The sequence below is a fragment of the Musa acuminata genome, chromosome BXJ2-10 (assembly GCF_036884655.1).
Source record: "Musa acuminata AAA Group cultivar baxijiao chromosome BXJ2-10, Cavendish_Baxijiao_AAA, whole genome shotgun sequence".
Lineage (NCBI taxonomy): Eukaryota > Viridiplantae > Streptophyta > Magnoliopsida > Zingiberales > Musaceae > Musa > Musa acuminata.
The window spans coordinates 32,325,647-32,348,685 of NC_088347.1; the positions used below are offsets into that span (position 1 = coordinate 32,325,647).

General features: G+C 47.4%; 5 protein-coding genes across 6 annotated transcripts; 2 read left to right on the plus strand and 3 right to left on the minus strand.

Annotated features, from left to right (window-relative positions):
- Positions 1-150: 150 nt before the first annotated feature.
- Positions 151-924, minus strand: LOC135625781 (uncharacterized). The gene has a single exon (XM_065130871.1). It carries the CDS (start codon positions 922-924, stop codon positions 151-153), a length of 774 nt encoding a protein of 257 aa, XP_064986943.1.
- A 2,755-nt stretch (positions 925-3,679) lies between these two features.
- On the plus strand, positions 3,680-5,465 carry LOC103968974 (protein PSK SIMULATOR 1). The gene has a single exon (XM_009382355.3). It carries the CDS (start codon positions 3,807-3,809, stop codon positions 5,247-5,249), a length of 1,443 nt encoding a protein of 480 aa, XP_009380630.2. The 5' UTR covers positions 3,680-3,806; the 3' UTR covers positions 5,250-5,465.
- Positions 5,466-8,615: 3,150 nt separating this feature from the next.
- Positions 8,616-13,106, minus strand: LOC135625224 (uncharacterized). Its single transcript, XM_065129678.1, has 6 exons — positions 12,938-13,106; positions 12,638-12,780; positions 11,395-11,445; positions 9,871-10,092; positions 9,635-9,737; positions 8,616-9,392 (listed from the first exon to the last, which is right to left on the minus strand). The coding sequence occupies exons 1-6, from the start codon at positions 13,021-13,023 to the stop codon at positions 8,825-8,827; spliced, it is 1,173 nt and encodes a 390-aa protein (XP_064985750.1). The 5' UTR covers positions 13,024-13,106; the 3' UTR covers positions 8,616-8,824.
- Positions 13,107-14,607: 1,501 nt separating this feature from the next.
- LOC135625226 (probable E3 ubiquitin-protein ligase RHC2A) lies at positions 14,608-17,778 on the plus strand. The gene is made up of 2 exons (XM_065129681.1): positions 14,608-16,094; positions 17,382-17,778. Exon 1 carries the CDS (start codon positions 14,902-14,904, stop codon positions 16,090-16,092), a length of 1,191 nt encoding a protein of 396 aa, XP_064985753.1. The 5' UTR covers positions 14,608-14,901; the 3' UTR covers positions 16,093-16,094; positions 17,382-17,778.
- A 588-nt stretch (positions 17,779-18,366) lies between these two features.
- Positions 18,367-22,175, minus strand: LOC135625225 (scarecrow-like protein 9). Of its 2 annotated transcripts, none has more exons than XM_065129680.1 (3): positions 22,003-22,175; positions 19,055-21,493; positions 18,367-18,965 (listed from the first exon to the last, which is right to left on the minus strand). In XM_065129680.1, exon 2 carries the CDS (start codon positions 21,461-21,463, stop codon positions 19,166-19,168), a length of 2,298 nt encoding a protein of 765 aa, XP_064985752.1. In that variant the 5' UTR covers positions 21,464-21,493; positions 22,003-22,175; the 3' UTR covers positions 18,367-18,965; positions 19,055-19,165. The 2 variants fall into 2 exon arrangements, with proteins under 2 accessions (XP_064985752.1, XP_064985751.1); XM_065129679.1 differs by having other exon boundaries at positions 18,435-18,965; positions 19,055-21,478; positions 22,003-22,174.
- Positions 22,176-23,039: the final 864 nt, after the last annotated feature.

A 23,039-nucleotide genomic window follows, 5' to 3' on the forward strand; every position in this document is an offset into this window, starting at 1 on the left:
GTGGTTCGGGTCGATGGCTCGGGTCGGGAGGTCGGGTCGGCGGTTCGGGTCGGGAGACAGTTCCGCCGCAGCTTCAGGAAGAGGCAACACCGTCTCGCACCTGCACACAGGTCGGGCCGGGAGCTCGGCCCGACCCTTCCGACGATCAAATTAGAGAAAGATGTGGAGGGGATTGTGGGTGAGGCAGAAGAAGAGCCTCTGAGTGTTTTGTGTCTGAGTGAGTTCCTCGATTTGTCTTTTTAGCTCGTAACACTGCTCCGTGTCGTGCCCGTGCTGTCGATGAAATCGGTAGTACTTTGAGCGGTCTGCGAGCTCTCGCGGGTTCTTCATCGGGTGGGGGTCCCTGAGCAGCCCCTTCCCCCTTTCGTGTAGGAATATCTCTGTCCGGGAAGAGTTCAAGGCGGGAAGAGGAGGCCTTGGGTCAGGCCTGTCCAACTTTCGCCGGGAGGTGGTGGGTTGCTGGTGTCGAGGCGGCTCCGACTTGACCTTTCTGTGCTCTTCTCGCCTTCCCACCATCCAGGTTTCTGCGGCGATGAACTGACTGGCCCGTTGGAGCATCTCAGGGACCGCGACGGGGGGCCTTTCCACGAGGGACCAGAAGAACCTGGACGGCCGCAGGCCGGTCATGAAGGCCTGCATCAAGAGAGAGGGGTGAGCATCCGATAATCCACGGATTTGCGTCGTAAACCGGTTCACAAAGTGAGAAAGGGGCTCGTCCTCCTTATGGTTGAGCCCCAAGAGCAACGCCATGGATGGCTTTGGTCGGGAGTACGCTAGGAAGTTAAGCTCGAAATCCTTGGCGAGCTGGTCGAAGGAGGCGATGGTACCTGGCTTCACGCCGTTGTACCACGCGCGGGCTGGTCCTCGCAAGGTCGTCGGGAACGCCCGGCACATCAGGGCGTCTGAAGTCCCGAATAGCGCCATCTAGGCCCGGAAAGCGGCCACATGGTCCGCGGGGTCGGTTGCGCCGTCATACGCGTCCAGGGCAGGGAGGCGGAAGTGCGGCGTGATCGCCTGATCCTGTATCTCGGGGGTGAACGGAGATCCTTGGTGTACGTCCGTCCCGAGTTCTCCTTTTGACTTACGAACCTCCTGTTGTACCTCGTCCAGCCTTTGACTGACGACGCGCAGCTGGGCCCGTAGGGCGTTCGTCGAGTCAGCAGTCGGGGCCTCGGGCTCGGGGCGGCTCACCGTGCCCTCGGCTTCCGTGCTCCCCGGTCGTGTTGTGGGGTTTCGAGGCGAGCCCGGAAGTTCTGGGGGTGGTGCGTGGGTCCGGGCGAGAGTCTCCTGTTGCTGCGAGGGCCTCGCCGCACGCGGAGGGGTTCGTTGGGAGACAATGGTCTGCACCATGCTTGTCAGAGTTCAGACCTGGTGGGCGAGGCCATGAAAGGCCTCGGGCGACACTTGCGAGGAGTCGGCGGGTGCGCCGCCAGGGGGTGATAAGCCCGGGTCGTTGAACAGTCGCCAGTAGCGTTCTGACACCGCTGCGGGCCGTTCGTCGTGGGTCTCGTCATGCCGTTCCCCTAAGGCGGGGAGCTCCGCATTTGAGGATCCGCCGGGGTAAATTTGCTGATCGCTTGACATTTGGACGTCGGCCCTCCTTCTAGCGCCAATCTAGCAGCTCGGCTCTCCACGCAACGCCCACGGCGGCGACAGACACCGTCAGAGGTATGGTCATGCTCTGGCAGGATGGCCCATCAGGTAACATCAACCCCCCTCATAAATACCCCTCCGGCTCCCAGCACCAGAGGGGAACCAGATACAATACTCCTTCCCACTAACTTGATCGTCAGAGGGGTCGGGCCGAGATACCGACCCGACCTGTGTGCAGGTACCCGACCACCGTCAACCCGGTTCGTCAAGGCGGAGCTCTCAAGCCCTATAAAGGGAAACACGACCGATCCCAAACATTTGGAGCCCTGAACCAACCGCGTCAACCCCAAAGTCGCGGCCAGAAAGTTATTTACCGTAACACTACGAGATAGAGTAGAGTGACCAACGGCTATAGTGTAGCAGGTTGAAATAGAGTAGCAGATCGAGTCCATTGCTATCAGCAGCCGTTCGCTACCGATCTTCCCGAGCTGCATTCATGAGTAGCATGAACTTTAGTGTATACTATTTGGCTATAAATTCTGTGGTCGCTTCTGTTGTCGTGTAGGATTCCATCATTACTCTCAAAATGATCCGATGAACACTGCAGATGACTTTGTTTGCTCTAAATCCATCCTTCCATCCTTTTTTATTTCTCCTCTTTCGAAGCCCCTTTTCCTATGCACTTGCTGTCTTTACCACCACCAAATACACAAATAAACTTTCATCTATGAATCTTTAAGAATTTCAATCAAAATCTATAATGTTCGATAATAATAATAATAATATTATTATTATTATTATTCTCCTTGTTGAACAACTTATTCAATTTTTTTTCACTTGTATCACCTAACTTTTATTTCTCAAGTGTGAATCTATTCGCACAACTTTGACATCGGATGTGGTAGAAGTCAGCGATTGGCATGTTCGAGCAATTAAATTCTCTTTGTTTGATGCTTCCCTTCAAAGTCTCCTTACGAGACATAAACGTCACACCTGACTTCATTGAACTTATCCTCCAAGTTCGACTTGAATTCCATATTACTGGTTGGATAACTCTACATGACATCACCTCAACAAAGAAATAATTCACTCACGCAGAACGAGAGAGAGAGAGAGACGTTGCTTTGGTACTTATAAGTTCCAACATATGTGCCGGAGTTCCCCAAAGAGAAGAGAAGGCCCACTTCTGCATTATTGCATCATTAATGCCATGCATTACGTTCCTCGGTGGAATTTGTGCATGGACGTGATGGGGAAGGCAATCGAACGCATCGTAGACGACGACGAGGATTTCCTACTGCTACTATGGATCGTAAGCTTATGTGGACGCTGTACCTGATGAGGTTGACTTCGATTTCCTCACGTGTGTTTTGTCTGGAAAAGGGTTTGTCGGACGTCGCAGCACTGATCGGATCTGAAGACCAATTCAAAGAGGGGTTTATCGAGGAAGGATGTGATCTCACTAACCCAATGACGACGCTTTGACCAGAACACCGATGGTCAACGTTATGGTCCACAGATTCTCAAGCAAAACAAGTGGCTAACAACTGTAACGGGTAAACATGCATGCACCGTGTGACGCCGACGGCCACCGGACGCGCACGTTAAGTGATGGCAGCTGCAGGCGGCCCGTCCCACCCCACACACTACGGGCGTCGCCGTGTCGTTGACTTTGGGACGCAAACAACGCGCCGTGGCCATTGAACTCCAAAGCTGGGCAATGCGTTGACCAAACCTGAGAGAGAGAGAGAGAGAGAGATGAGCGAGAGCCCGCGGGAGGATTAGATTAAGAGGAGAATAATACGTATACCTGCTTTGTGATTGGAGGTAGGCATGTGGGCCAAGTAAATGACACGTGTAGGGAAACCACAAACAGTGCGGCGGTAAACGCAGTTGACTTTGCGCCTGCGATCTCTCCTTGTGTCTACATTGCCGACCTGATTCATCGATATGCTTATCTTCATACGTTTCGTTTGCGGCGATTCCTCTGCTGTCGGGCAACCGCGTCCCCCGAGAAGAGAAGGCTCTAGGAAATGGCGATGCGCATGCCGTCGCCATCCTTCTCCCTCATATATCCCCACACTGCTACCACCGAATCCAATTCCAGTAGCGGTTATCAGAAGCATTAATCCGAACAGTCGAGCAACGCCGAGCTGATCCCGTTTCTCTGTTTTTGTCTTGTGCTTCTCCCTTCAATTCTAGTGTCCTGCCACATGGGAGTTCCGAGGGTGCTCGCGGATCTCCGGACCCGAATGGGCAGCATCGACCCGGAGCGACCTGTCGTCGGGATCCTCGCGTTTGAGGCCGCGGCCGCTATGTCGCGTCTCGTCTCCCTCTTTCGCTCCCTTGCCGATGACGAGGTCCGCCGACTCCGCACGGATATGCGCTCCCAGGGCGTGGCCTACCTGACCTCCAGGGACCAGCCCTTCCTCCTCCGCCTCGCCTGTGCCGAGATGGTTGCTGAGCTCGATAAGGCCGCCTCTGTTGTCTCCCGCCTCGGCGCCAAGTGCTGCGACGCCCTTCTCTCGGGCTTCGACCGGTTCTACCCAGACCTCAAGGCCGGCGGGGTCTACTCTGCCCCTACCGGCGGCCGCGTCGCTGACTTGGAGAGGGTCGGGCTTGGCTCCACCGCGAAGGGGGTCGAGAAGCGGGTCAAGAGGATGGAGAGGTACGTGGCGACGACCTCCCGGCTGCACGCGGAGATGGAGGCGTTGAACGAGCTGGAGGCGTCCGAGCGGCGGATGGAGCAGCAGTGGCGGCGGCACAGCGGCCCGATCCCGACGCAGAAGTCCGGCGTCCCTTCCGCCAACCAGCTCGATCTCCGTTCGCAGCGCCACAAGGTCCGGCGGCTCAAGGAGGAGTCCCTCTGGAACAAGACCTTCGACAAGGTCGTGAAGCTCATGGTCCGCGCCGTGATCACCGTTTTCGCCAGGATCTGCGCCGTCTTCGGCCCCTGCGTCCTAGGCTTGCCTCCGCTACCCAACAGAAACCGTCGGACTCTGTTGCTCCGCGGCGGCAATCCACATAACCCCAGCAAGCACTCCTCGGGGCCGCTCGACCGGCCGCTGGCGATGGCCGTCCCCATCCTGAGGAATTCAGCTCCCATATTCGTAGCCAAGGGATCTCTCAAAAAGCCGTTCGAGAGTCTGAGCAGCCTGTTGGAAGCAGGCCCGACCACCGTCGGGGGGTCGGGATTGGCGTTGCGGTACGCCAACGTAATCGTCCTAGCCGAGAAGCTACTGGCGATGAGGTCAGTCGACAGCCACGAAGCCGAAGACGAGGAGGAGGAGGCGACGAGGGCGGAGTTGTATCAGATGATGCCGTCGGCGATGCAGGGTGCGGTAAGGGCCAAGCTGAGGGAGTGCTGGAGGAGGGAGGGCGGGACGGTGGACGGGTCGCTGGCGGAGGGGTGGAACGAGGCGGTCAGGAGGATCCTGACCTGGCTAGGGCCGGTGGGGCACGACACGCTGCGGTGGCAGGAAGAGCGCCAGATGGAGCGGCAGCAACGGTTCGACCCCCGGCCGAGGGCGCTGCTAATGCAGACCCTGCACTTCTCGGACAGGGAGAAGACGGAGGCGGCCATCGTGGAGGTGCTCGTCGGGCTGAGCTGCATGTGCTGGTACGAGGAAAGAAGACGCCACTCGCTCAGATTCTAAGTTGCAGGAAGGCCGATTCCAGGCACAGACCTCCTCTGGATTGAAGAAGGTTAATGGTTTGCTAATTCGTGGCCGCCAGTGGGGAATTCGTAAAGACAATTCTGCTCGACACAGGAGTGTTTGCTAATTCCTCCGGAGATCTCTTATACTATGTTGGTTTGTGAGTACCATTCATTCATTCATGCATCTTCTTCTCCGAGGGATGGAATCATGGCATCTCTGTTCTTTCTTGGACTGTCATGGGTTGGTATGGTCTTTGCAGATAGCAAACAAGAGACCTTGATTTCTTTTCGTCCTGCTGTCTTATGATGCGCTGCATGCCAACGTCGCTTGTTGGAGCAGGATATGTGTTTGACTTTGGTGCCAAGTCGTTGTCAGTTTACGTAAAGCTATCGAGTTGGTCAAGCCATCTAAGATTCGATGAATCCAATAAGATTTTAGGTGGTGGGGGCTGTCTTCATGTCGTGCAAAAACGATAAGAGCTTTTCCCAGTGTTCATGTCTTTTAGGACCTCTGTTGTTAGCTTAACTTTGTAACGTTAATTATGATCAATTAACATAAGTTTATTGTACTTGTTTGAAGATTATAGTAAGACAACACAAAGAACTATAATGTCACCAATCCCAGCGTTGGAATGCATCCATTCATCTACACCCGCCCACGTAGAGCAATGCGGACGGATGGCACCACCGTCTGCCGTCCACGGATGCCACTTCAACCTCGTCAAAGGGAGTTGCGCCGTCTACCAAGCTAGCTATTGCACGTTGCGCACCATGGAGCACTGGAACTCGAAGAGAGGGACGAGAGACGCGGGTTCCGCGGCCGCCACGGCCAGAGCCGGGTGACGCCATCCCTCCGGCGGAGATGGCGGGGACGTCGTCTCCATGCCCACGTCCACACCGGCGCCATCGACGCCTTCGCCCTCCTCCCCTCGGGAGCCTGTTTCCTGAACGTCCCACAGCGGCGGAGACGGCACAAGCGGGGACAGCAAGGGGATCGGAGCGGAAGCAGCGGCGTTCTCCGGCGACGCAAGGGCGTCCTTCATCTTGGCGTCGAGCTGTAGCAATCCCGGTGCCTGCCTCTGGAGCCGGCTCGGGGGCTTCTCGGCTTCCTTGCCGTTCTTGCCGTCTCCTCGTCTTGGGATCTTTATCTCCATGGCGTTCGGGGTGCGGAGACGGAGATGCGGAGAGGAGATTATATGATCGCAGCTGGGGTGGAGGTGGTCACCGTCACCCGGATGTGGAGGCTGTGGATGCGGGGAAGGAGATGCCAACTTGAGGCGTCGATAGGGAGGCTGACACAGTGGACATAACCGTCCTCATACAATTTAGCAAAGATCATGTTGAGATCCAAACCAACACGACTATTTCTTTGGTCCGAGAATAGAGGAGGCATTTCATTTCAATCAATGATCACTTTTTAATTTCTTGGAATCTTAATCATGCCATTACCAAAGCAGCAAAATGCAATTTTTATTTGAGGAACAAAGCCTTATACATCGATCCTACAGTTGTTGAAGGTCAAACTGGCGCACGGCAGGGGGCATGTGGGACATCATGGACGGCAACGATCCCTGCACTCGCCCTCGGTAGGAAAGCAAGCAGAACCCGGCGCGAACCTGCAGCAGAAGCATTGGTCGCCATTGTCGCAAGTCGTGGGGTAGCAAGCTGCGAACTTGCTTCCATATTCGATGCTCTCAGGGCCGGCGTTGGACGATTTCTCCGGCAGCGTCGGCACGTCCCGGCCTGTTAGAAACGAGAAGGGAACAAGACGAAGTTACATGCCATAGCTTCGAAGAGATTCCGGCTTCCTTCTCAGAATCTTAAAGAGGGAGGGAGGAAAACAGTAGTGGTTGGCAAAGAGTTTCTTGCAGTGGTCAAGAGGCAGGAGAGTGCCGAGAAGGACGAGCACCAAAACCGCGCACCCAGCTTTCATGTTCGCTCCAACGCTTTGGATGGAGGCCATGAGAATGAGAATTCATGGAGGATTTAAGCTTCTGGACATGAAACCAGTGATGATTCCAGTAGTAGATTGGAAAAGATATGCTGTGATATACTGAAAGATGCACTGACGAGTGCAACATGGAAGAAGACCTTGAGAATTCAATCTCTCTTTTTTCTATGTGCCCCCACGAATTCTACTGGATGAAATAAATTGTATCGAATAATTGGTGGACGCTTGGAAACATATCTTATTTGTCTGTGCCCCATTATGCGGATAAATTTTTAAATAAAATATTTATGTATTTTGATATATTCATGCTTTGCACAACATATAAAGGGACAGTTGAAAGCTTAATAATCTCAATTTAGTTAGGTTTGATGGTCGTTTTAGGCTTCTAAATAAAGTGACATTCTCCCCCACCCATTCCTTCGATGTCCTCGTCAAAGCTTTTGTCGACACTACAACTTATTGCCTTTGCTAGGTCTTCAATCTTCTGCTCCAGCTGCAACGCGCCTCTTGGTTCCCTGCTGCTCTCCGCTACTATTGTTGAGTAGTCGAACTTTTGATCTACTATGCTGCTTCAACTCGCCAATGACTCTGACTCTTGTGTGGGGTTGGCTGAGTTGTGTTGATCCCTGTTGGTTCCTACGGATCCTTCAAATAAAGGAAAAGATCATCTTTACTTTGCGTCAGTCTCTCAAATGCCTCATGCTACTTATACTGGGTGGATGCTTGTTGGAGCTTTAACGAGCATCGTCTCATAAACTTTTGAAGTTTTTGGGTTCTAAACAGGATGTTTGATGTAACGCTTATGTATGTCCGTGTCTTTTGGTATGTTCATGCTTTGCACAACATGTAGAGGGACAACCAAAGACTTAATAGTATCAATTTAGTTGAGTTTGGTGGCCGCTTTAGGCTTATAAATAAAGATCGTGTCATATAGACATTTGTGAGAGATTTTCGATCTATAATGGACCATTTTGACCCTTTGTTGTGTAACTGTTTAGAGCTTGTAAAGTCTGTTTGTAATTTGCATTATCTATGAAATGTTTCCTGGAATGTTTGCTTGTGGCTTCCGAGTGAAACGTTTTCTCTAACCCGTTTTCTCTTTTATAGATCCTAAGGGATTATGAGAGGTTTCGAAAAGACTGACCCTTGCGAACGAATACGTAAAGATGCCGCACGACCCGTGACACCACATAAGTGGAAAGACTAAATCCGTAAGCACCAAAAAGAACTGTTCGGTAGGTTGCCATAGATGGCAAGCCAATCAATAATGGGTTTGAATAAATACATGTAAAAATGAGGGTACATAGGATTAACACTCCATTTAGTAGAGAGAGGAGTGGTATTAGTTGGAACAAAATGTGGCACCAAAATCATCTCGGTGAGCAAAGCTGTCATCGATGTTTCCCTCCCCACTGATCATACAAGCACAACCTTCTTCTTTGTTATTTAGTTGGAACCATGATTTAGGTTATGGGAAAATGTGTTAGAGAAACTCGAATCTGCCTTGCCAAAACATAACAGACGATTAAGGAAATAAACATGACTAGAAGTACAAGAGAACAGAGACTAGGAAGCAATGACACTACTCCCTCCTGCCGATTAAAACTGGCCCTTCCACCACCTCAGTTGGGATTCTGTTGCTCTTGGTTGGAACTCAAACTTGAACCTACCGGGCCGGGGCCCAGCAGCAGCGGCTTCGCTTGCTTCTTATCTTCAGCTGAATTTGAGCCCCCTTTTTGTACTTGTTTTGATGCTGCCCAAGCACGTAATGGTGGCTCAAAAATTTTGCCCGCGACATCAGGCGGAGGCTGGGGCGCCTCCTCACCCGGAAGCACCATCAGACCCTTCTCTCGGAGGGACGATGGCTCATTGTAACATGTGCTCCAGAGGGAATCGACGAGTTGCCTCTCCTCCCTAGCAGCTCCAAGATCTTCAGCTGACATTGAGCTGATATTCTCGATACGGTTCTCAAGGATTTGTTTCAGCTTATCTTCTTCGGCTAGCACGGTGCTGCTTCCAGATGTCCGGTCCCGTGCAAGCTCCAGAAGGCCACCTAGAGCGGCTTCTCGCACATTCGAGTCATCGCTGGAGACCAGATGCACCATGAGCCGTGGAAGCCCAAGTTCTGTAACAATATTGCAATCCAAATTGTTCTCCTTAAGCAGGTACTGAATCAAGTTAAGTGCCTTCCTGGACGATGATAGGAAAAAAACAAAAAAAACTCATGATTAGAAGAAGGCTGATGACATGAAGAAAATGGCATCTGCTCTCATACGCACAGAAAAAGCATTAACTCGATTATAGCAAAGTCAGGCTAGCAACCATCACTAAACCCTAGCAAACCAAGATAAAAAATGTCAAACACTTAATGATAGCCAAGGGAACAGTGCTCTAGCGGGAAAAAAAAGAGGGGAAATGGAGAGAACCAAAACCTTTGAAATCTAACATTGTCAGAACCCAATGCATCTCTGAGCCCAGCATAACCATTTGCTAGACGAAATGCAGCAATTCCAGCCTTGTTGTTTCGAATCAGAGCTGCATCATTAGGCACCAAAAAGAACAGGAAACAAAAGAATCATTTCAGACTATCAAGTTAGCATATGCAGAGAAAAATCAGTCCACATTTTGTTGTGTGGATTAGACAACATGGATAATAATAGATACATACATGATATAGCACCAAGAGCTTTTGTGCGAACAGCTAAATCAGGATCCAATGTAAAATTTGACATGAGAGGCTCAAGACCACTGGCTTCCATCACAAGTTGCTGACTGCAGGGATTGTTCTGCACAATGGTAGTTACAACATCTGCAGCCTTTGCTCGAATACCAGAATCAGAGTTTTTAAGGTAACCAAGCAGAGGGACTAAACCACCAATTGAGTGCAAATCTAGTGCATTAAGACCAAATAAATGATGTCATTCACAAAAAGTTAAGGGCTTAAATTTCTAACTAAAAACATCAAGGCAGAGATTAATTCTCATAATCAGCTGATAAAAAAGTTATAGTCAGAAAAACTAATCTCTTGTGACAAGGGCACGTGGATAGCATAAAGCATGAAGCAAAGCATGAGAAACAAACCATGAAACTATGATGTGATATGGTCAAAAGAAGATACGAGTATAGCTAACAAAATCTGAACTTTCCTTTAATCATGATCAAGTGCTTTGTACAGACTGTATTCAAGGAGCACATGGTCAAATAGGCTCCCGACGAACCAAAGGTCCCGATCTAATATGAGCCCCTCTAAAAGCAGAGATAACAAGTTCAAGCAAACCAAGAGTGGTACCACAAATATCAAGCCAATCAGAAGATCTGTTGGCTTCACGAGAAAAATGATAGACTACCATTCGGTGTCACTGTTCAAGCTTTCACAGGATACAAATTTCAAAACAAGACAAACAAGGCTCAGCATTTAAAACATTGTCTCTCATCAACATGGTTTCTGACCTCAAACGTAACATTTTCCAGTAAAAAAACATAGATAAAAAGCAGTTTGCACTATATCCACAAGAAGTTATATCTAAGAACTCAGAAGAGAGTTTAATTAAATGTCATAACCACCTCAATTACAAAGCTATATGCATCTATAAATGCAGAGGATAACAGAGGCAATAGAAAAGAGACACAAGTACGAAAAAAACACTTTGGGATACATCATCCTCTGTGACCCTTTACATGTTATCTACATCAGATAGCAGATGGTAAGGCTGTTCAGAGTAATACGAAAAACACTTAAATCCATGGCTGTGGTCATCATATAAGACAGCCACATAACAGGGACTCTTTCTGAAGTGCCACAAAAGACAACGCAGTTGGCACATATATTTCAACTAGGAAAACATGCAAAAGCATATCATCAATGAACAAGGAAAAAAAACATAATAAACATCTTATAGTGCCCAATGTTTATATTCCTTATGAACAGAACTGACTGATAAGAGGTTACTTAAAATCAGCCGAGATGCCTGTGATTTGACATAGATATAGTTGAATGAACAGGTTTCATGACTTTGACAAGCATGACATTGAGAACATTAGAAGCCAGACCATTATACAGTTTGGCTGTACATGAAGCATGAATCCACATACTACGAAGTGTAATTGTAACATGAGATAAATGAATTTATTCAACCGGTGTTGTGTTAAACAACTTCCAAAAGAAAGCAAGTACAAAATCATTTACACTTACCATTTGCCATATCAATAGACTCAACATGCTCTTGAAGCTCATCCAACATTTCTGCAAGATACAAATAATCTTGTGAGTGATGAATATGAAAAAGACAATCTGCCAGTGAGAAAAGCAGACCGGATAATTTTATCATTTTGCCTTTAACAATTTATACCAGAAATAACTATACGTACACATATAGACACGGAACTGAAATAGCAAAAAACAATTCAGCATTTTAAGATTTAACAGATTATAGCTATAGAATGATTAGAGGATCATTCAACAACAAGAAGCATGATGTACCAACTATTTGGGCTCAGCTGACCAAAAGATCAATATTCATTAAAAAAAAACAAGTTGGTCATTATAGCTGTGGAACCGACAATGATGGTCTGGTTGTCCTTGATACAAATTTTACCCTTGATAATAAAAAAATTTGACATTTCAAGCTTGTCTCTATCAGCAGGAACAAGAATCTTTGACAATCTCTACAAAGAGCTTGAATCAGAATTTTAAGGTGCTAATATATGGTAAAATTTCTTTTATCTAAAAGAAAATGTCGATTCTTTTATAATCTATTGTTTATCTCTTACCTATTTAATCTTAACATGTGTAGATAGAGGCCATCCAGACATTAAGTGTTCTAATAGTTACCAATGAAAAAAATGTAAAAAAAAAGAAAAGAGTTAACCTTAAGTTGTCTCGTCTAATAGAAGACTCAAGAGCCAAGTTCCAAAAATATCAACATATTTGTAAAAATAAATCAGCCATGATTTAAGGGTCTTTCTAAGCATTATTGCAATAAGATCAATTCACAACTAGGTAGTGAAAACAACCAAATTACCATTTAAAGAAATCATCTATAAATTTAAGTTCCCCTATAACTTAAATCCAGTTATATTTATACCTAATGTATTTTCAGGATCCCTAATCAAGATGAAAACAATCAATTTAAGAGAAGTTCTAACCCAGCACTTAACAAAGTTTCTATGCATTTCAAATCTCTCATGATGGTTTGGATATAGATGGAAAATCAATAACCTTCATACACAATAATATAGGTGATTGTTTTAAGTAGCCGCTGCAAACACAAATGTCTAGCTGCTAAATCCTGAAATCAAATGATGAACTGGTTTTAATTGGAATATTTAGATCGAGACAATTGGTGTCGCTTCAAATGCACATGAGATGAGTTGTCTAGTTTTGAAGTTATGTCCGTGAAGGCTTTGTCTAACGATAAGTTACTCCAAGGCATTACCTACGATATCCTCCGGCTTGACTCCCTGCGCCTCCAAAACATCCTCCGGGGTTTTCATGACAGAAGTAATCTCCTTCATTCGCTTAACCACGTCGACGGTCTGCGCTTGCATCGCTTCCATGAACCACTTCCTATCCTCCTCGCTAACCAACCAATAAACAAACCAGAATCAAGAACAGCGACCACGCACGTGAATCGACATCTTCGCCAGATCATGCAGGAGGAGCTCTTCTAAAGCCATCAAAACCCCTAGGGAAAGGGGACGGCCGATACAGGGCAAAGGGATCGGTGTAATAATACCTCAAGTTTCGAGGAGGGCGAGTCCCATCGGCATGGGCGAGGCTCCACTTGAGCAATCCATCCCACTTCAAGCCGTCGCCCGCCATAGTCCTTCTGTCGCTCGAAAATTGCAAGAGGCCGACTGCGATCAATATCCTTCCTTCTCCTCCACCCCCGCCCCCAATTTTATGGTCACGACAAGGCCTTCTAGAAATCACGAGAAGGATGTAGAGATGGTGCAGAGTAGGGCTCGCAATTAGGGCCGGTGGTTCGACCCAATCAATTGCCCAAGCGGAACCCATCATTCGAGGATTTGGACTTCAATTTCTCGGCCCATACTCGACTTGGGCTTCGAGATGGATTGGATTTATTTTGACTTTGGATTGTAACGTTGACCATTGCAAGATTGAGTATCATATATGCAATTTAATGAAATACTTATAAAAAATATTAAATAATATTCCTTTTTTTGGGGCAGAAATTCACATCTACAATTTCTGCTGCTTTTTACCTGATTTAATTGGCATTTTGCTCATTACTCTTCTGTCTCTCTCTCTCTCTCACACACACACACAATTACCAGTAAAATTAGATGTTTCCAAGGGGGAGATGTATGGAGTGGAGTAACATCAGATATCAATGTCACAAGCAGTCGATTGCTCCCTAAGCTGGCATTCCACCTTCTGTCTTGCTCATTGGGAGCACAGATTGATCCAGAAAAGGAGGCATGTGTTATCCCATGACGTAAAAGAAAGCATGCTTGCGTTCTGCTGCTCTTTACACATGGCTGCTGATCTTTCTCTGGCCAATTCCGATGGAGCAAATGGACGATGGAGAAGATGACAAGCTCACACTCGAGAAAAAGATCTCCAGCGTAAAACAGTTGGTCTCTCGCACCGGTGGGTCCAAAGTTGCTGCAGCAGCAAGCAAAAGCAGAGGATAAGGAACAGGGCTAAGTGGATGTGTGAGTCAACAGGGAGCACTGCGGCGCAGGCTCACGTGCAGTCAACCATCCTTGGCCTGAGCTCTGAGGGAGGGAGGAAGGAGAAAAAGATACTGCCAGAGTTCAAAGTCGAGGACCGTTTCCTACTGCTACTGGCACAAAGAAAGCCTCTTGTCTTTTCCCAGCATCTTCCGGGAACTGATGGCTGCTTTTAGTCAACTCCAGTGCTCCTTCCAGGAACTGGTGTTTGCTCTTTTTTCCTTTTGTTTCACCTTGGAGCATGGATTTATCTTATGCATTTTTGTCTGAATTATATGAAATTTTCTTGGTTTTCGGAGCATGTTTGATGTAGCATTGTTGATCTTTGCTTCTTCCCTTTGGCTTGTGGACCGGAACGAAGTCTTCAGGGCGGCGGTGACCGACAGAACTTTCAACGCGGCACCGAGCTCTGTTGACCAGTAAATACTTTTCCGACCCGAACGGAAAACACCCATTCTCTACCTTTTCGTTGGTTGGAGAGAGTTGAAGGTGGCATCGTGGGACCGCGTGTGTTGGGTGAGTGCTCCCGTCTTTGGTTTGACCGAGAGGCGTGTTGACGGCGTCAGTGGCACGCCCAATACGAATACGCGATGTAAGAGGGGATGGGTGACTCCGGTACCGTGAGGAAAAGTCCAAAACCTGCCGTCATCATCACGCGGTTCCGCCATTGATGCTTGGTCACCGATAATAAGAACCCCCCCACTTCTCCACCTATCCCTTCCTCGCCAGATCCCACTCTTCCTGCTCTCCTCGGTCCGCTCCGTCTCCACCCGATTCTGGGATTTCGCCTCCGCGTCGAAGGATTTGATCGCGAGCGGATGGAGGAATTTGGTCGGTTTTACGTTTGATTTTGGGAATTTTTGAGGGGTTTGGGTTGGAGGTGGGATTTGAATCGTTTGATTCATTCAAAAGATCGTGTTTTTCGGGGTCTTTGTTCTGGGATTTTTTGAGGGAAAGGTGGGGTTTTTGTGGGTGTTCTTGGTCTGTTTCGGTGCCTTCTTCCATGGCGACGGCGTCGTCGTACTGGTGCTACCGGTGTAGCCGCTCCGTCCGGGTGTGGCCTCAGGACGCCATCGTCTGCCCCGACTGCGACGGTGGCTTTCTTGAGGAGATCAGCAGTCCTCCTCCCCGCCCCCACCCGGCCGCCGAGCCCCGACGCCGCCGGGTGCCCTCCACCGACGCTCACACGCTCGGCAGCGGCTGGTCCGCCGCGGCCGCCCGCACCCGCCAGTCATCCGAACTCAGGTTTGGCCGCAACCGCCGGTCCCCCTCCGGCGACCGCTCTCCCTTTAATCCGGTCATCGTCCTCCGCGGCCAGCCCGACGGTGGCGCCCGTGAGGCGGATCGAGCCACCACCAACAGCTTCGAGCTTTTCTACGACGACGGCACCGGATCCGGCCTCCGCCCCTTGCCTGAAAGCATCTCGGATTTCCTAATGGGCTCAGGCTTCGACCGCCTACTCGAGCAGCTCGCCCAGATCGAGCTCAACGGCATCGGTCAGGGAAGGGGGTGCGAGCATCCGCCCGCGTCGAAGGCATCCGTCGAGTCAATGCCCACCATAGAGATCGTCGACGACCACATAAGGAAAGATTGCCATTGCGCCATCTGCATGGATCCATTCGAACTTGGGATCGAGGCCCGGGAGATGCCTTGCAAGCACATCTATCATCAAGACTGCATCTTGCCGTGGCTTTCGCTCCGGAATTCATGTCCTGTTTGCCGCCACGAGATGCCAACCGATGTGCAAGGACGGGGTGTGGCGGTGGCAGAAGGCGAAGAGCAGGCTGCTGCCGCCAGGAACGAGGAGGAGGCGGTGGGGTTGACGATATGGAGGCTTCCGGGTGGAGGTTTTGCAGTGGGGAGGTTCTCAGGGGGGAGAAGAGCAGGGGAACGAGAGTTTCCAGTGGTTTACACCGAGATGGACGGTGGATTCAACAACCGTGGAGCACCAAGAAGGATCTCGTGGACCTCAACAGGCAGTGGTAGGAGGAGGGAGAGCGGAGGAATTGGTCAAACCATTCGCAATTTCTTCTCATTATTCAGGCTGTCACGGTCGGCTTCCTCTTCCTCACAGCCGAGCTCAGATTCTCATCCTGCATTTTCTCACAGGGATGAAAGAGGTTCATTTTTCAGAAGGCGTTCGCAAAGTCGAGGCAGCAATTGGGATGGAAATGCCAATGTGATTTCTCGATGACGGTATACAAAAGTCGAAAGTTGGTGATTTTGCCTTTATGTTTTCGGTGTAAATATATGATATCCCCAAGCATTGTAGCATTGTCTGATCTATATCTCCATAAATTTATTGCCCGAAAGAATCAAGTAGATCTTTCGTGATGGAATATATATGCTCTTATCATTTAGATTTTCTCCAAATTGTTTCGGTTTTCGAGAATGGGATTTGAATATATCCCCTCTCGGAGCAGTGAAAATTACGTCAATTTAAGAATATGAGACTTGCTTCAAGATTAATGATAAACATACCTCCAAATTTGATGTGATTCCTTAATCCTCCACTTTTTTGCCGAAAACCTGTCGATTGAGTCGATTGTAGAGCATGGGGATCAAACACCATGTCGCAGCCAAGCATGTTTTTGGGATGCTTTCCTGATTGTATCATGTTGATATCATTTTGATTACGAAATATGTTGTAGATTTGAAGAATCCTTGCATGTTATGCTACAGTGTCATGGTTCTAAATTAAGCTGTTCCTTTTAATACCCACATTTGATCATGTTAGTATACATTCTTGCTTTCTTCATCATAGTTAAAGTTTAAGATTTTGTTCCACACCTCTTAAAGTATATTCTATTTGAAATGGTCTTTCTTGCCTTGGGATGATTAACCTGCCAACTTTTTTTGTTTCTTGAATGGATAAGTTGAAAGGTACCATTTTAGTCTTTCTGGTCTAATTATCTTGAGAGAGAGTGATAGATGGTAGTCGGCCTTGTTGAGATGTACCGGATTATAGTCTGGCTTCTTCTTGATCATTGAGGGGATTGATTTGTTCGGTTCCTCCCAAGCTTTATCTTCTATTCCTACTTCGGGCTAATTAGTTGGCATGAATCACTGTATGCAGTAATGATGAATCATTGTTATCAGCCAAAGCACTTCTTTGTAGAACAAGTTTAGATTCTAAAGTGAAGTAGTTTGTGAGGCTTGTGTTCTGCAGAGAAGATTTTGAGAGTTTTCTTGTTCTCCTTAGTAAACTTTGGTTTGATTCAGTTGCTCGAAAGACCACCAATTAGCCATAAACATTGTTGGCCTGTTTAAGGAGAAATTGTTTTGCAAGCTTCAGATCCTGTGTGATCTCTTCCTACATGCTAACTACTGATACAAAAACATTGCCTTCACTTCTTCCACGGCTGGTGGCAACCTTGCAACTTGATTTCTTCTTTGTACTGTGAGAATTGTTTTATCAGCCATTCTTTTGACAGTATTGATCTTGGCTGACATGCCACTCTCTGTCTTGCTGTCAATGTTCAGGTGAGAAGAAGTATGATACAAGACATGATTATTGCAGGATTAGCATCCATTATATTACAGATAAGTGGCAGTTCTTTTGGCAGGAACAGTTGACCATGAAAAATCACCTGTTGGCAGCATAAGAGAACAAGTTTAGTGACATGGAGAGATTTGAGCTGCAGAATCAACACCAACAGTGATGGAAGATACCATGGGGATCTTCTTCACATATGATTGAAGCTGGTCCAAGAATGTCATTCCAGTGTGAAGGCTTAAACAAAATATGTGATCTTGGGAAATCTGGTTTGTTAAACAAGCTAGTCCAAGTCAATACTTTGTGGTCAGCAGAACATGAGAACCTGTTATCCCACCAGTTAATGGAATTAAAGGAAGATGCACCTGGTCATTTTGTTGCCAATTTCTTTTCCTCATCTTTGAATTGTCCACCACATGGTCAAACAATTTAGTGCATCTCTCTCCAACATCACCTGTTGAGAGTGGGTGAGGGTCTTTAACTATACTTTCAGCACACATTTCCATCTTATTATTCTTATACCTACAGAGTTAGATGATGGTGTGTGTGTGTGTATATATATATATATAAGAGCAAATAATATAGTGTGATGTAAGATAAACATATAGATGGAGAATGGTAGTGTAAGAAAGAACTCAAAGAAACAATATAATATGAAAATAATGTTGTTATTTCACATTAAAACTAAAGGTGAGAAAATAACATTAGGAAACATAGGAATCTGAAAATAATGTTTAGATGCAAAACAAAGACTTGGAGCAAAAAGGCATTATTGTTAAGGACATATCTTCTGAAGCTAATTTATATTAGCAAGCCCTCAAACAAAAAGAAAATTAATAATATTATTCATAAACTTTGTCCACGAATCTTAGGAACACCAAAGCTTGAATTCGGATGCAAAATGATCATCCAAGAGTGGTGATACACTTCCTTGTCATCACATCAATATGTGGATAGTTCCAAACTTCAACCGAACAAAAAAAGCATGCCCTTCTCAGCTGTTGATTCCCTGTTTTACAAATGGTCCAGTCCAATATGAGTTGCTGCCATTACCATGGAGCTCACATTCAATGCCAAACAAGTAGGGATAAGATCAATGTCACTAAACAATGCAGGAGGAGGACCTCAAACCCAAAATAAATGGAGGGTGGTTGATACAGACAGTTGCTCATGCATGCTTTGGACAAGGAAGGACTCACCAAAAAGAATACACATAGTAGTCTTGTAGATAGTTATCACCAGATCACTGCAATTTGGACTTAATGGTTACTCAATTTGACTGTTGATTTCTCATTATTCAAACAATACAATAGTAAGCATATTCTTTGCTGTAGCCTGCAAACCAGAAGACATCACCCTCAAATTTTGTTATCAGCAGCGCCTTGCATCGATCCCCAATCAGAATTTTTGAGTAGTCCATCACAATCCATAATTTCAGTGGCTTGTTGACATATCAGACTTTCGAGATGGATTGTCCATCGCAATCCATAATTTCAGTGACTTCTTTGCCAATAATGCCGATCTCTACAATGTCTTGACCGGGTTGCATCCGGAAGTCTGGCCCCGAATACCTGCATCATCAAGCCATGAAGTAGGAGATCAGCCACATGTCAATATTTCAGATGCATGAAGGAACCTGAATACAGGTAGAACGATGTACCTCGTCAGGACTTGGTTGAGATAAATCAGATCCAATTGCTTGAATATAGAAAAGCAAGGTATCCCCCTAAGCATGCATGTGCAACTCTATGCAAATGTCCAAAAGGTAATACTAAGCTCCTTTAGGCTTCCATGCAGATATCGCATAAACGATCCTTCCCTTCCATCCCTGAATCAGCCATCCACCATCTTCATCGATGACAAAATCCTTGTGGTAGCAACCTTTCACCTTATCTTTTGCTTTCTTCATGATGTCTGGGTTCGGCCGAAGCTGCACAAACCCAGCCCTGAGATTCCTGACCTGCCACTGCTTGTAAGTCTCGGGTCTCTCAACCCTTTCTGGGCCCTCACATGCTATGACATTAAGAGCCTCCCTTCCAAAAAGATCCCTCTCGATCAATGACCTTTGTTCGTCGTCACGGGGCACATTCATATCGAGCATGTCAAACAAAGCTGAGAAGTGGAACAGAGCCTCTCGGAAGCGTGTTATAAAGAAGGGGGCACTGTATGATCCATTCACGACTGCATGGATAAAAGCATCGGGGTTCATCTTCCTTATCGTGTTGAGGACCCTATTCCTCGGGCTATCCACAACAACAGTCTCATCAATGAGATTCCTGAAGCGGTACAAGCAGTTGACAACCACAACCTCATCCTTAGCAATGTGAAGATCCTCAACCCGAATGGTCTCCCATTTAGAGGCTATGGCCTGATACTCAAAGGGAACATTAAAACTTTTTGCATAATCTGCAAGCCTTCTCCCTGTCTCTTCAATTCGTTCTGTTGGACGGAAACCTGGTTGAGGCACATCAATACCAGTTATTCGCAGTTTTGGGGGGCCACCATCCCTAGAGGCAAGGCGCTGTATAAGGCATGGCCATTGAAACCCAAAATAAATGCCAAAATCAATTATGTGCACCTTTGATGCCTTGTCTGCCAGATTAAGGATTGTCTGGTTGGAGAAAAAATGTGAAATTCTCTTGAAAGGGCATGCTGCGAGATACAAATGATAAGCCTTCAATACATCGGTTGCAGTGGTCCTTTTGGCCACAAGAGCATGATAGATCTGACTTCCCGTGCCAGCCAAACGAGCCTCCAAACCATCTGCAAAGCAATGTGCCAACCTCTGAGACCCATCTCCGTGAGGGAAAGAGTGCTGTCTAATCTGCTTCAGTAGTTCATTAGCAGTTCGCCTGTCATCAGCTGCCACTGCTTGAGCACACAGGATGAGAAGAGTCCTAAGATCCACCACCTCCTTCTTTGTTTGCTTCTTTCCTCGTGCCTTGCCACCACTTGAGCCTTTTGTTTGACCATTCTGTGAATTTCTGCTCGCTTCATTCTGCATTGCTTCTCGTAGATCAGACATTTTCTTGGAGCATTTATCTCCCTGACAAAGCAATACCATGTCAAACATTTCGGACCTAACCTCCTCCTGAGAGGAAACAGCTGACTGTTTGTTGCTCCTTCCCTCTGCTAAATCCAAGTCCTCACTGTTTAAATTCTTTCTAACCTTAGATCCGCTTGATGAAAATTCTTTCTCCTCCCCCTCTGCCTTGATACTGAAAGTACTACCTTCTCTTTTGGGTACTCGAGCTGATGAAACATCATTAGACTCTAAGTTGATTACCAACTTATCATTGATCGGAAGAAATTTACGTGCTTCTTCGATTCCTCTCTTGAAATGCCAGGCCGGCACGCTTCCAAAAAATAAATTAGGAGATATGGACACATTATTAAAAGGCTCCTCAATACTGCTGCTGACGCTATTTGAGGAGCTTGAAGGAGTCTGAGGTGAATAATCAACAGAACCTGCATGAGCACGAGAGTGTTGGTTATCTGATGAATCACTATTGTCCACAACCGCGCTGCTGCTGCTGCTGCTGCCGCTGCTGCTGCTGCTGCTGCCGCCGCCGCTGCTAGTGGTACCACTGCTGTAGAGATTCATATACTGATTGCTGCTTCTCTCATATGGGCTCTCCGAACTTTGGTAAATGTTGATCGGAGGTGGCCGATCAGGGGACGATGGGTACTTCTGGCCAAGGATGTCATAGAAAGGCTTCTCTGCAGCTCGAAGGGCCGACTCTTCCTTGTATGTACTAATTTTCTCATCAATATCTTCCTCCATGAGCATTCGGCTTATGTAGCTAAGGGCCATGTCCGAGTAGAAGATATCACTATCTTCTGGACTATCTCCCTCGACACTTTTGCCAATTGTAGAGACGGGATATCTGCTTTGGGTTGTCCGGGAGCACATTTGCGGCAAGCCCACATAATTACTACGGCCTCCAGGGGGCTGTGATTCTCCTAACCCAAGAGCCCCGAAATTGTGTTGATTAGAATAAAGATCATCATAACGCAATCCCCTCATCATGCCGGACAGGTTGTTATGGGGGCCAGAATCCATAACCATTGAACGGTGTATCTCCTACAAAACGTAATTCTAGACCGAGATCAACCCTAAGCACTCGCAAATTATTAATCGTTCCTACAGCATGACAACCACACAGATACAAGAGAAAAAAAAAAAAAAAACCTAATTTTTCATCATGTGGGATGCCAAAAACTAAAGCTTGGCGAAATGCTGGGGAACCCAAACACCGGATAGCCACCGCTATCTAAGCTCTAAAAAAATTAGCAGCTACCACAATTTAATTTCGCAGGGAGAGATCCTGAGACTAGTCAACATCTGCAGTCGTACTAGTCAGATCAGCGCACTGATCACCAGAAAAAGATCGATCAAAAACAACGCATTCAAAGAACAGGCGAATCGAGTGAGACAGAGAAGAAACTAGAAGCGTGAGTTCATTTCTTGCGGCATCAAAAGCCACCACGGACCCCAAGAAGGTAAGTTTACGATCAAGGAAAGCGTGAGACCAGATCGAACAAAGGTTGGCGGGCCCAAATCCGGCAGGAAATCACGAGGAGGAGGGAGGAGGAGGAAAGGCTTACCTTATCGAAACCCTAGTTCGGAGCGGAAGCGAAGGAAAATGAGAGGAGGAGAGAGACGGAAAGAGAGGCCGCGCTCATGACGAACAGTGCGAAGGCCATGCCTTGGCTCTTTGGTCCAACCCCCCTTCCTTGTCGTCTGAGATATGGATTTATTGCTTACCCCTCCGTAACGCCCACCCGTTGGGGTAATTATATATATTGGTAACAAATAATAATAATTATTATTATTAAGACGAATCTTCTGGGGGGGCTGTCCGTATACGTGGGCGCATCAGAGCCGTCCGCTGGCGTTTCACCGCACGATGCCGGTGTCACTCCGAGGAAGGAAACCGTGGTGTGGGGTCCGCTAGGTCGGTGAGAAGTTAAAACGGGTGGGTGGGGAAAGGGTGCGGGAAAAGGTAAAGCGTTTCTTTTGAAGCGAGCGAGTGCGCGCGCCAGCGGAGCACGTGCGAATCGTCAGGTCACGAAGCCGCCGAGGGGGGCGGGCGCCGGCCACGGCGGCTCGGCTTTTGACGGATACGTGTCCACGTATATATACTACGGCGGCCCCCACCGCGGAGGTCGCCTCGACACGTGGTCCGGTGTGTGTCACGCGTCGACGCGGGGTCCTGCTGTGGGACACGGGGGATCGCTCGGCGTCACCTGTCGCATCTCCCTCGTTCCGTTACCGTCCCTTGAAAGCGTCGGCCACACAGGTCTTCCCAATAAACACACGGGTACCGAGACGGGTGACGATAACGAACGTAGGGAAACCAATGAATCTCAATCCCCATCCAGTGTCTTCTTGTACTCATACGTATCTAATTAAGCAGGCAACTATGATATAGGTATAACGTGATAGATAACATATGGGAGATAATGTCATGTCAACTATATAGTATGAAATCAACTATATGTCGATAACCTAGTATCATTAAATTAATATATAAGAACATCTAGGTGATCAGCATCGAGATGCCAATCACTTAGCATTGATATATGTGACATTTATGTGATGGATACGTAATAGTGAGGTGCTGGTCAATTTATTATTTTTC

Excerpts from the sequence above, each read along its gene's own strand:
- LOC135625781 (XM_065130871.1), bottom strand. The coding sequence starts at position 924 with ATGGCGCTATTCGGGACTTCAGACGCCCTGATGTGCCGGGCGTTCCCG.
- LOC103968974 (XM_009382355.3), top strand. The coding sequence starts at position 3,807 with ATGGGAGTTCCGAGGGTGCTCGCGGATCTCCGGACCCGAATGGGCAGC.
- LOC135625224 (XM_065129678.1), bottom strand. The coding sequence starts at position 13,023 with ATGGCGGGCGACGGCTTGAAGTGGGATGGATTGCTCAAGTGGAGCCTC. Across the intron at positions 12,781-12,937 it reads CGCCCTCCTCGAAACTTGAG|CGAGGAGGATAGGAAGTGGT; the intron begins GTATTATTACAC and ends TTGGTTGGTTAG. Across the intron at positions 10,093-11,394 it reads GTCTATTGATATGGCAAATG|ATTTGCACTCAATTGGTGGT; the intron begins GTAAGTGTAAAT and ends TTAATGCACTAG.
- LOC135625226 (XM_065129681.1), top strand. The coding sequence starts at position 14,902 with ATGGCGACGGCGTCGTCGTACTGGTGCTACCGGTGTAGCCGCTCCGTC.
- LOC135625225 (XM_065129680.1), bottom strand. The coding sequence starts at position 21,463 with ATGGTTATGGATTCTGGCCCCCATAACAACCTGTCCGGCATGATGAGG.